The 12,897-nt window shown below is 51.5% G+C and overlaps 1 protein-coding gene across 3 annotated transcripts in view; it reads left to right on the top strand.

The window, feature by feature from the left end:
- Positions 1-2,055: 2,055 nt before the first annotated feature.
- The window catches only part of TMPRSS2 (transmembrane serine protease 2), a 40,844-nt gene continuing 30,002 nt past the window's right edge, over positions 2,056-12,897 (top strand). The window contains exons 1-2 of one of the 3 annotated variants that reach the window (XM_010354509.2): positions 2,056-2,127; positions 12,711-12,781. In XM_010354509.2, coding sequence (XP_010352811.2) covers positions 12,767-12,781 — 15 coding nt within the window. In that variant the 5' untranslated portion in view covers positions 2,056-2,127; positions 12,711-12,766. Of the gene's footprint in view, positions 2,258-2,538; positions 2,634-12,710; positions 12,782-12,897 lie in introns of those variants that run through there. The other 2 variants (XM_010354508.2, XM_010354510.2) reach the window with 2 other exon arrangements.

Genomic DNA, 12,897 nt, shown 5'->3' with positions numbered 1-12,897 from the left:
GGAGAACCCTGGTTGTTAATATAAAAGGAAAGATAAACCGTGATTGAACAACCACTACAAGAGGTCTGAGTCTGTAGCAGCACTTACTCCCTGGTTTGTGGGTGGAATTAGCAGGCACCAAACACACTGTCAAGACAGAAATAAGTGAGTTGCTGCTGAAAGACAACTGGACTTGACCTGTGTGCTGGAGGGGGTCTTTGAGGGTCTCCCACTGGGGCAGACAGGAGAGCAGGGCAGTGTGGGGGATGGGGAGGGCTGGGGCATATTTGGGACAATCCCTGTTGTGGGTGCCACCAGCAGACCACAAAAGGTGCCAAAGGAGGGAGTGAGAGGGAAGGGTTTACTAGGAAAGTCCTGCCAGACAAGAGACTTCCAGGAGAGCTTCCTAGGAAGGGAACAGTGAGCCAAGGCAGCCTGGGATGGGACCGAATGGGGCTTTTTTCTGCTTTCACCTCATTTTAAAGCAAATCATGTTGATTTGTATATAATGCAAGGGAGGAGAAAACATGCTTCCCCTCTACCCTTCCAGATTCTTCAGGAAGTCTACAAATTAAATTGACATCAAATAGATGAACAAGAGGAAAGCTGTTTCAATGTATGTACTCACAGATGGGAATCCCACAAGAATATGAGACTTAAAGAGCAGGCCAGGTGATTGGGGGGTCCAGTGCCAGGGCTTACCCCTGTAATCCCAGCACTTTGGGAGGCCAAGGCAGATGGATCACTTAAGCCCAGATTGGAGACCAGCCTGGGCAACATAGGGAGACCCCATCTCTACAAAAAATTAAATTAGCTAGGTGTGGTGGCACTCGCCTCTAGTCCCAGTTACTCGGGAGGCTGAAGTGGGAGGATTACTTGTGCCTTGGGAGGTTGAAGCTGCAACGAGCCATGATTGAGCCACTGCACTCCATCCTGGGCAACACAGTGAGACCCCTTCTGGGGAAAAAAAAGGTACAGCAGCCAGATGATTTGTCACTCTGAGTGACACAAAGAAATGGGGGTTTGAGGCTTCTGGGGAGTGGTGGAGGAGTGAGGGGAGCGTAAGGAGAGGAGGTGTCTGGCAAACACAGGTTGCCCAGTGAGGCAGATAAAAGTTTCCCAGGTGACAGAAGTCGTCGGGAACAGCTCTCTTCCTGGTACAGATATGTTGACTAATGAACATTTCCTTTACAGGTGCAAATTTCCTTTACAAAAGAGCAGTTTCTCAGAGGTACTCCGGTGTCTGCAGTTTCTCAACATAACCAGTTCCAAATCATCAGTGTGCCAAAGAGGACTATTTTGGGGTAGCAGCTTCTGGTCTCCTCCAGTCCTACTTGGGGTGGTGAATTCTGGTCTCCTCCAGTCCTATTAAATTCTGGTGAATTCTGAGCCCCCGCAATTGCAAACATTGGAAAGAACCTCTGAAGTGCCCGGGAACGGCCACGTCTTCCTAGCTGAGGTGTGTTCCACTGCTTCCTCACTCCCGCCCTGGACAGTGGTGCAGAGAGACCTGGGACCCTCCTGGGGAGCCCTTTCCACTGGACGCTGGTGGGGGCCAAGAAAGGCCAGCCTAGGCGGACTGGGGAGGGTCTTGGGCGCCCGGCGCTGTGTCCCCGCCACTCGTGCTTGGGCCAGCGGTCCCCCAAGGCTGACTCCTGGGTCATTGCACAGAGGCCACAGTGGGTTCCCCGGAGGCCAGGACGGGGCCGGCCGCCTGCAGGAGCTCGTGAGGTAGCAGCTCCGGGGCCTTACCCAGGACTCGAGGAGCGCTCCCCGGAATCCCCCTCCTTAACCCAAACTCGAGCCCTCGGGCAGCGCTGCGCCGCGGACCCGAGTGGGGCAGGCTGGCCGCTGGGGCAGGGCCCGGGAAGTGCCCCAGAGTCCCTCCTGGGTCCCGCCGCATCCGGGGTTGAGCTAGACTGGGAACCCGTCCCGAGCTTCCCTTGGGAAACGCCTCCTCCCGCCGCACCCGCCCCCACCCGCCCGGGGTGACCCGCGACGCGCATTTGGGGGTGTTGCCCTGGGCCCTGGGACGCCGCCTCCTGAGATTAAAGTGAGAGCCAGGGCGGGCGGGTCGAGAAGGCGCGAGCTAAGCAGGAGGCAGCGGAGGAGGGCGAGGGGCGGGGATCGCCGCCTGGAGCTCGGCAGGTGAGCGGCGCCTGTACCGGGGTCCCGGCTCGGAGTGGGGCTGGGGAGGGGAACCTGGGCGCCTGGGACCCGCCGATGCCCCCTGCCCCGCCCGGAGGTGAAAGCGGGTGTGAGGAGCGCGGCGCGGCAGGTGAGTGCGCCCAAGGGTGGAGCACTGCGGTCAGCCTGGCAGGGCGCCTCCAGGGGCGCTGGGAGAGTGCTGGGCGCCTGGGACTCCTTGCGTGCGACCGAGAGCCCTGGCCGCCCCTGTTGGCTTGGCGTCGCGAGGCTGGGGCAGGTGGTCCTGCGAGTCCCTAGCCAGTCGGTGGAAGAGGGTCCTACTGGGTCCCCGAAGCTGGCTCCTCGTCCGCCTGCCCCCCAAGGCCCTCGCCTGGGAGCACCGGTAAACCTTTTCTCTTTGGGGACGAGGACCGGGAGTGCTGTCCGTTGGCTTCTTTGTTTGGGAGAAATCTCTGCAGTCCCGCAGTGTTACCTGAACTCCTTCTGCTTCTTGGTTCCCTACAGAGGTAGGGAGAAACTGGAAACTCGCTGAGATGCCGGGAACGATAGGGCCCGCGCGGCGGGGACCGTTGGGCCAGGCTCCGGGAGGGCCTCCGGGCTGGGCGCGAACTGCCCGTCAGTCCCGGGGAGGGACTGCTCGCGACTCAGGCCCCTTTGCGGTGACCCGCTGGCTGCGATCAGGGCCGGGGCCGCCTGGACACTTGGCACCCGCAGTTACTCGCCCGGGAGGAACTCGTCAGGCTCCTTGGCTTGCGCTGCGTGCCGGGTTGGGGGGAAGGCGGGGCACCTGGTCGCTTCGGTCCACCTCAACCTGTCCTGCCGGGTTCAGCACAGTGGCACCCTGAGTGGTCAAGTGCTCCAGCCTAGCAATGGGCGCTCTGCTCGAGCACGGGTCCAGATGAAAAACTGCGCCATGTCCAGAAAGTTTGTGCGCCGAGAGCCCTGAGCGCTTGTGGTAGAGGAGGGCCTTCGCCCGCTCCGCGGTAGGGCACAGCGCGGTGGCCCTAAGTCCTGTTCAGAACGCCCTGATGGCAGGCCTAGTCACGAGGAATCCTGGTGGCTTGTTTGGGAAGGAAAGGATAACACGGCGGCCCGAGGTGAGCCTGTTGGGCAGGGGACACCAAGGGCTTGACTTCGAGGCTGCGCAGCCCTCCCCTCGGTGCGAACCTGTGCGGTGGTCCCATAGGAAAGATGAGCGCATCGCGCCCAAGGCAATGCCTGACTTCACCGCAAGAACCTCCCGAATCATGGAAAATTACAAAGGCTACGCAGCCCAGTCACAAGGCGTTTGAAAAACCTAAAGTGAGACTATGGCTGTTGACCTGTCCCAGGAGTCTGGGAAGGTACTCCAGGAAGTGGGGATGGAGCCAGCTCCCCTGCAGGAAGGACGGGGCCTGGGAGTGTGGCAGGGAGCGTTTACCAGCGCAAAGAGACTTGGGGAGGGAGGGAGCTAAGTCAGTCCTGGCTCCTTAGCTGCTGCTGTGAAGGGAGGGCCTGGTGGGCCAGGTAACCAGGAGTTCCCCCAGAAAGTCACTGGAGGTTGCTCGGGACCTCCCCACCTTTGCTGAGTGCTTTTGAAGAAGTGGGACCTGCCCTGCTCGCTGCGGGACTACTGGACAGATGAGGTTAGAATGAAATCTAGCAACACCTTCAGCTAAGGACACATTAGGCTGGAGAGCTAGGGGTGCATCCTATGGGCTGAGACCTCTGCCTGGAGGTGGCCATCTGCACCTCGGCCTCTGGTTATTTTTGATGATCAGCTGGTGAACTGGCTGGGCCTTTGTTCTCTGCCTGGACATTTGTTTGGTCCCCAGCAGCTTCCCTTATTCCCACCCGGGAAGGACAACCTTCTAACAACAAGCTTGTGCTGTTGCTGGAGCCTCAGGCAAGGCCTCCCAGGTTGCTAGGTGCTGGCCTGCCCCACACCCTTGGCCACTCTATCTTGAACTCAAGTCACCTTAATTGTAGGAGTACATTTGGCTGCACTGGCATTATAATAATAACCACAGACATTGATGTGGCACTTTCTTTTTTCAGCCAGGCATCATTGCAAACCCTTTATAATATACTTAACTCAATTGTAAGGAAACTGGGGAAGAGAGATTGGGTAGCTTGTCCAAGGTCTTTAACCTGTAAGGGGCAGAATTGGGGGTAAACACAGCCTATCTGGCTCCACAGGTCAGGGCTTCCAGTGTTGGGCTCTGAGTCGGAGACACAGGATGCCTAGAAGGGGCTTTAGTGACAATCTGCACAGTATCGATTCCTTTTGCTCTTTCCCTGGGTCCCCCCTCCGGGATGTTGGAATGTTACCAGCAAGTGGAGAAAAGGAGGGAAGGAAGCTGAAAACAACGCACCTGGAATCCTGATTGAAAAGGGCTTGTTCCTGGGCCAGGCTCTGGTTCTCCCTGACCTGAAAGCCTAGTCCCTGCCCAAAGCCCCACCTGGGCTCCGTGCTGCCCCCTCTAGCAGTATAACATGGTCAGAGTGCCTAGAACTCTGAAAGGGGGCCTGCGGAGGGCTGACCTCCTGGGCCATGGGGGCATTGAGTGACAAGACGCTGGTGCACATGTCCTGTAGGTGAAAAGGTAGATGCATGCAGTACATTATGCCAGTAACCACCACCACCACCACCACCATCATCATCATGGGAGTGTGTTGTCCCCCTACTCTGGGTCCAACCTAAGGGTGAGGGCCCTACCAGGAAATGTACACCAGAAGTCTGGCTGATAACGCCTACTCTTTCCCACCTGAATCTGTGGCAGGATTCCCTAGAGGATCTTCATAATAATGTGGGATCATTGCCTTGGTCCCCATTACTGCATCAGACTCTGAGAATGGGGCCCAGGAAGCTTATTTATTTATTTATTTATTTTTTCTAAGCCCTCTTGAAAATTCTGGGTTTGGGGAGCACTGAGCAGATCTAAGCCTTGAGCATTGAGATAGAAAGGAAAGGTGAATGGTCAATGGAGTGGTTGTTCAGTTTTGGTTGCTGAAGACTTGGAAAGTGGCCTTCCTGGTGAGGAGAGTGAGGCCAGGGAGACTCCCTATGGGGATCCAGAGAGCCCAGGGGCATTGAAGGCCCAGGTGCATTTCTGCTCTCTGGTCCCTCCTGCTCTGCACTCCCTGAGTGTCCCTCATCCCGCAGTCACCAGGCCTTTGCTACTCTTCCCGGCCCCGCCTTACTTTCCAGGACACCTGTCAGGGGGTCTTCCAATACTAGATGCATTGCATGGCCTCGGTACTGGGGTGCAGGAGCATTATGTACCTGAGAGCTGAGGCCTGAATGGGGTCAGCCTTTGTGGGGCCCCTGCTGGCCCTAAGGGTGATTTGGAAGGCCCTGACTTGCAAGCACCAAGTTAGATATGGGCCTGCATGTGAAGGAGGGGGCTTATGATGTCCCCATGGCCATTGACCACCCTGGCCCCACCTAGCCTATGGACACCCAGGGAGAAGCAAAAGGGGATCTGTGACAGGGTAGCAGCTTGGTTGAGCACACAGGCAGCTCTTCAGGATGACCTAGAACAGAGACTGGGCTCCAGGAGGAGGCAGAGCCTGACCTGGGACTTGGTTATTCCTGGTCGCTTGGCAATGGTCAGGAGAGAGGAACTGAATGAGCGGAAATGCACTGGTTGGGTGTCAAGGTTGGTTTTCTGGCAGGGGTGTGGGTAGTTACTTTTGTTGTTAACAGAGTGAAGTTTGAGAGGGCAAAAAACTCAAAGACAGGCTTTTCATCCTCCTGGAGGTGAGTCCACAAGAGGGAAGCGAGGGCTCCAACATCTGTGTGTGGATAGCGCTGAGCCATTGGGCATCGATGGCAGGAGAGCAGGAGGGGTTTAGGGCACAGAACTGTGATAAGAAAGCAGGAAGTGTTTGAAGGGCACCTTGGCTTGTGGTTGCAGCAGCAGAAGTCTGGAAGTTCACTCAAGGGCAGACTAGGTGGAAAAATTGAGGCTGTCAAGTGGAACTCAGAAGAGAGGCTATGACCATTGGATTTGTTAGAAAAATATGTTCAAGTGAGGTCTGACTTGGCAGATGGAACTAAGCTGAGGCTTTTTATTATTGTTTGTTTGTCCGAGGTGCACAATGCAGTGGCAAATTCCCTTTAAGGCCATTGCTTTCCAAGGGGCTGTCCTGGCAGGGCACTTAGCCCGACCCCACTGCGGTACAGCCCAGGGGTTATGGGAGAGCATGCTTTCTAGGGACAATGGGCTTAGAGTTCTTTCTGCAAGCTTCTGCTGACAGAGAATTCGCTGACATTTTCAAGTTCACTGGTGATGCATTTATAAGGAGTTGGGAGCAATGTTGAGAGATCACCATGTCTGGTCTTGACACTCAAGCCTAATTCTGTTCTGGAATATGTTAGAGAAATGATCTTCCAGTCTTGAAACGTACGTTTTTAGGTTTGAGGAATCTTGAAACATATGTTTTTAGGTTTGAGGAATTTGGTACTTTCTAAGGTAGCTTCGGGCTGTATTTGAACTTCCTTTTTTTTTTTTTTTTTTTTTTTGAGGCCGAGTCTCGCTTTGTCACCCAGGCTAGAGTGCAGTGGTGTGATCTCAGCTCACTGCAAGCTCTACCTCCTGGGTTCACGCCATTCTTCTGCCTCAGTCTCCTGAGTAGCTGGGACTACAGACGCCTGCCAGCACGTCTGGCTAATTTTTTGTATTTTTAGTAGAGATGGGGTTTCACTGCATTAGCCAGGATGGTCTTGATCTCCTGACCTTGTGATCCACCCGCCTCGGTCTCCCAAAGTGCTGGGATTACAGGCGTGAGCCACCGCGCCCAGCCTCAGGTTGCATTTGAACTTTCTAATTGTTGGAAACTTGATTTCCCCAGATGGAATCCAAGTCTACTCTTCTGGAAATTCTGATCATGATTCTGGTATTGTCCTTTGGATGTACGCAGAATAAATTGAATTCCTTCTCCACATAGCCGGGTCTTAGGTGTTGGAAGATAAATCTTATCTGCCATCATTATGTTATTACTGAGTGCTCGTCATGTGTCAGGCACTGAGCTGCGGCCTTGCTTTCTCCCTTAATCCCGCAACAACCCTATTTCTGTATCATCCCCATTTTACAGACTGACTTGGACAAGTTCTTTAAACCTTAGCCAGTGGCTTGTGTGTGGTGTTGAGGTCTCTGCCTGGAGTGACCTGGGGGCCTCTGCCACCTGCCTGCCTGTCACGCCAGGCTGCACTCAGTTTGGGGCACCTGGACTCCTGGGAGGTCACCCACTGTCCTGACTTGGGGTGCTGGTGTTGTCTGGGAGTGGGCGTCTCATCTCCCTCTGCTAAATTTCATCGTACTCATTTTGCCTTTGGAACTGAGAAAATATATTTTTTTCCTGCAAATTGTATTGTATTTCAAATTTACATTTCCAATCATCTGTTGTTGTGTATAAAAACACATAGATTTTTATATTGATCTTGTATCCCTCAACTTTGTCAAACATGCTTATTAATTTTTTCCCCAATAGTTTTTGAGGTACAGGTGGTAGGAGCTCCATAAAAACATTTAAATACTGTCTTTGTAAGCTACAAAGCTAGATTTAAAAAACAAAGAGAGAGAGAGAACCAGACCTGATTTCTGCCCTAAAAAGTTTATAATCTCTTTGGGACAATGAGTCATTCACAAGAAAAGAAACTTGGATGATGCAGGCAGTACCTCTCCTGAGGTGATCTTTCTGTTTCTCGCTCAGCCTTTCTCTCTCAGTAGAACTCTTGTGCCAATCATTGTGTATGCAATTTACCTGATTACACGTAAACAAGTGTCTGCTCAACAGCCACTGAAATCCACTGTTGGCTAACTTTCATTTGGTTGTGCATTCTATCCTTAAGAAGATAGAACATCCCGTTGTATAATGTGATGTTAGTGCGGTTATTTTGGCAGAAGGGGCTCTTTTTGATCATTTGGTCATTGGCTGGGACGTGTCCGTGGATGGTGATAGTGCTGTCTGGAGTTTGAAGAAGGGTCACTGAGTCTGAGGCTGGCCTGTCTGTTCCCTCTCACACCTCCAGCAACTCGAACAGTACCAGTCACACGTGGGGGCTTCGAGAAGGAGCAGGTGTGTGCACAGTGGTGCATGGTGAGGTCAGTGGAGACTTCACCGCAGAGAATACCCCTGGATCTTGGGTGGGAGTCAGTGTCTGTGAGCCTGACTTCATCCGCGTTGACTTGGTTATTTGGAAAGTAAGTCTCCAGCAAACGTGTCCTGAGATCTCCAGAGGAGAGAAACTAGGAGAAATGATTCTTGTTTTGGCAGTAACTTCATCATGTCATGGGATGCAGATATGATATCACAGCATCGTCCTGCTGCATGGTGGCCAGGCAGGTGACTCATGGGCTGACTCAACTCTCAGCCCAGGATGGACCAAAACAGTGTGAGGACAGCTGCGTGCCATTGTGAGATTCAAGTGGCTGACACTGTCTGTTTTGAAGAAGGAGCTCCCTGCCATCCAGGAATGGGGCCTGAGGGCCACCCGCTGTTGCTCTTTTGCACTTAAAGGAAAATTTCCCCAAGTGCTCATGATGGCTGGCTTTCCAGAATTGAGAGCCGTCATCACAGTCCTTTAAATGACAGGAGTAAGCACTCGCTAAACAGCATTGTCTCTCCTCATCTACGTTACATCTTGCTCCTTTCAGAAACTAGTTAATGAGATGTACAAGCTTGTGTGAACGAGGAAATGTCTGTTTTAAAGATGAACAGGACTGAGTGGGAGTTCCGGGTCTTTTCAGGACAGCAGCGCTTCCCCTCTCAGATCAAATGTCAGAGCAGGACATTCGCCCCTTCTTTTCTCTTCAGCTGGAGAATGTTATTGTTGTTTGTTGTTTTTGTTTCTGTTTTTTGTTTGTTTGTTTTTGAGACAGAGTCTCTCTCTGTCGCCCAGGCTGGAGTGCAGTGGCCTGATCTTGGCTGACTGCAACCTCTGCCTCCCGGGTTCAAGCGATTCTCCTGCCTCAGCCTCCCGAGTAACTGAGACTACAGGCGCCCGCCACCACACTCAACTAATTTTTGTATTTTTAGTAGAGATGGGGTTTCACCATGTTGGCCACGCTGGTCTTGAACTCCTGACCTCAGATGATCTGCCCGCCTTGGCCTTCCAAAGTGCTGAGATTACAGGTGTGAGTCATCACGCCCGACCCAGCTGGAGAATGTTATTGGCAGCATCACTCTGGTCTTCTATTCCAAAGTCCATGGTAGCTGATTTGGGCACACTGAATATTTTTGTTTATCATGTTCTGATTGCTGGAAGAGATAGGATTATCCTGCCACCGCTTCTGGGTCCCGTGGCTTTTATTTGACAATTAATGGTGGTGGCTCCCGGTGTTCCTTCCTTCCCTGGCTTCCTTGTTAGGGATCGTGAATGAAAAGCAAGTGTGGGTTTTGAGCATTGATTCTTCATTGCTTTCAGAGGGCTTCTGAGCTGGGCGAGCCGCCAATGGGATCGAATTTTCACTTCCTGAAACTTCAACCAAACCTATAACTGGGGAGATAGGAGAGCTGAGAAACCAGAGGCGTGAGAATGTGTTTGGTTAGGCAGGACTCTTTGAAAGCGATCTTAGGACGGTACCGAGTTCTTTCCTGCTTATGAGACAAGAATGCGGGATTTATTGTGTTGACGTTGGGCCTGAGGATCCTCTCTCTTCACAAAGCAGACATAGGTAAGGTCTATTAAGATGTGACTAAAAGGCTTAAACGTTTTTGATATATTTTAAGTGGTGATCCTTCCCACCTGTATATTAGTCACTTTCCTTTCCTCATACCCAGAAAGATGTGAACTTTAGTTTTAATCCTAGAAAAAATCCCAAAGCTGTGACATGACCTGGTTCTTATATTTTTATCTGTACGTGAAGAGTAAATAAATGATCAGTGTCTGTTTGTTGTGACCTGTTTGGTGAGGTTTCTGGAGACTAAAAAGTCATACTCATTTTCATTCATGGCGGGTTGTTGGGGTTTTGTAGTTTAATGATTCAGGAGCTAGTTCTGCTTAGGACATAGGAAAGCAATGGTGTGCTGAAGCCAGCCCCCCGTACCTGGCTCCATGGTGAGCTTCATGTTGGTAGCCTGGGAATACTTACCGAATGCAAACCTGCAAATCAAGACAGCCCTCTTTTCCTTCAGCAGGTGGTTAAATGTTTATCAGCTTTATAATTCCTCTTATTGAATGGAAAGTTATATAGTACTCATTTTATGCTAAGCACGAAGCACTTCATTAGTATTAACTCATTTAATGCCCTGGAGGTAGGTGTTACTATTATCCGCATTTGCAGATGGGGAAACTGAGGGACCGAACCGATAGCTTCCTCCAGGTCATGAATACTGAATGGCTGAGCCTGAGTTTGGATCTAGAGTCTGGTCTCAGAGGTCAGGGGCTGAACCACTGCCCAGTGCTGCCCGCTGCTGTTTGAGCACCAGTTGTGTGCCAGCAGGCAGGAAATACTCTTCTGCGAGCATGTCACAGGGAGTGGGCCCTGGTCTGGCCAGCTCCAAAGCCCAGAGCCTCCTCCAGGCTCTTGTTCTTTCATTGGGAACATGGTCTTCTGGATGGATAATCTCGAACCCCGTTTCTTAAAATATTCTTTGGTCATTTAAAGTCAAGTGGGTAGGGGTGGAAAAAAGCCCTTTGTTTGCTCACGAAGTGCTTGTTAAAGAAAAAAAAAATCATTCAATGACACTTGTTAAAGATGGCGAGGCCAACTTTATTCAGGATCACGGAGACAGGTACAGGGATCACAGCCAGCAGATTTTGCCGTGGGAAAGAGACTGGGATCCACTTGAGCACAGTATGGGCAAGTGGGAGTTAATTTATAACCAAAGATCAGGGTGGGGTTGGTGGAAAAATCACTAAGAGAAAGCATCAAGGGTAAGGGGGATTCTGGCTAAACCAACCAAACAGGATTCTTGCTGAAGACAGGCTGGGTGATCAGACATCACCTGTGGCATGGCGGCAGCTGAGGAACCCGATCAGATATCAAGAGTGATCACATACCGAGGGTGGGAGGTTCCGGCTTAACTGACTGAGCAAGGTGTTTTTGCTAAAGCCGGATTTTACAAGGAAATGCACAGATGGCCTAGAAGGTTCAGGAGCCTGATGTAAGTTTGATCAAGCAAAGAATCTTTGTCTGTGGAGAGTGATGTCAGAATGCGGCTTTACTATAAAGCATTTCGTGTTGAAGGCATCTTTAGCTATTATTGTTAACTGTGCACAAAGGACAGCAAACGAAATGGCCCACAGCTTTCTTTTCATTACTGCTAATCTTAGAAATGGTCAAAATGGGCCGGGCGCGGTGGCTCACGCCTGTAATCCCAGCACTTTGGGAGGCCGAGACGGGCGGATCACAAGGTCAGGAGATCGAGACCATCCTGGCTAACACGGTGAAACCCCGTCTCCACTAAAAAATACAAAAAACTAGCCGGGCGCGGTGGCGGGCGCCTGTAGTCCCAGCTACTCGGGAGGCTGAGGCAGGAGAATGGCGTGAACCTGAAAGGCGGAGCTTGCAGTGAGCTGAGATCCGGCCACTGCACTCCAGTTTGGGTGACAGAGCTAGACTCCGTCTCAAAAAAAAAAAAAAAAGAAATGGTCAAAATGGTTGGCTCTGAATTTCTTTCTTTTTTGGGTTTGGGGTAGTAAATGGAGTCACTATGGACATGTTTTATGGATTCTTTTAAATGTATGTATCTATTAAAAATTGAGAGGGCCCACATGGCCAGCTTTAAAACGTCAACCTTGAGCTGTGTCTGGTGCTGAGCCCTGGACCACCCGCTGGGCGGTGGGCGGCTACTGGCAGTGCCTGTGGATGTTCTCTGGGAAAGACAGTCTGGTTGCACCTGTTCTTCCTTAGTTCCTGGTACTGTGAGGCACTCCTTCCCCACTCTCCTGGAACCCTCAGCTTAACACAACAGTGGCGATTGCTCTGTCCGTTTTCCCCTGAGGACCCTGAGATTTCAACAAGGTTCAGTAACTCACCCATGACACTTCCAGGGAGCTGTGTTGCCAGGAACTGGCCCAGGCCTTTCCCTCCTGAGCCCATCTTGTCCTTAACCTCTGTCAACCTTGATGGGTTTAGTCACCTTGTTGTGTTTCTTCAGCATTTTTATCCCATGCAGTCTCCCTTGAGTAGATGTCCTGTACAGGGGAAATCACAGCTGCCTGGTGAGAACTGGGTTAAATCTAGCAGGATGCCTGGGCTTAGTGGCAGTGGAGTTGTGGGTGGCCTTGAGTCCCAGGCAGTCCCCTGAGAGTCCTTCCCAATGGATGTCTAAGTCATTGAGTGGGTTCCTTCTTCTTCCCGGTCAGGCTGTCCTGGCCGCAGCACTTATAATTGCACCCATCCTCCTCCCCACTCTGATCCCTGAGGAGAGTGCTTCTGCTGTTACCTCTAAGGTACAAGTGGGTCCCAAAGTCCTCAAATATGGAGGGATGTGGGGAAGCAGTGGTGAAGATGCAGGCCAAAGGTCAGCAGGCAGCACTGGCCTTTGTTCTAGGTAATCTTCATCTAGAGATTCTTCTAGTTCTTTCTGGATTTATCTTCTAAAAACGAACTGATATGGAAATATTACAGTGCTGTAATTCTTTGTTCTAGGTCATACTGAACATTCCAGATACCTATCATTACTCGATGCTGTTGATAAAAGCAAGATGGCTTTGAACTCAGTAAGTGGTTAATTATTACCTTCCTGGCCTTTTCTTTGTTCCCTTGTCCCTTCTGTTATTTCCGATGGTGTTTATGGGTCAGCAATTGCAAGGGCTATGTGTAGGGAATGCTGGGC

This window comes from Rhinopithecus roxellana, chromosome 13, assembly GCF_007565055.1.
Source record: "Rhinopithecus roxellana isolate Shanxi Qingling chromosome 13, ASM756505v1, whole genome shotgun sequence".
NCBI lineage: Eukaryota > Metazoa > Chordata > Mammalia > Primates > Cercopithecidae > Rhinopithecus > Rhinopithecus roxellana.
Note: the sequence above shows the minus strand (reverse complement) of the source record. Positions and strands in the feature narration are given on the sequence as shown.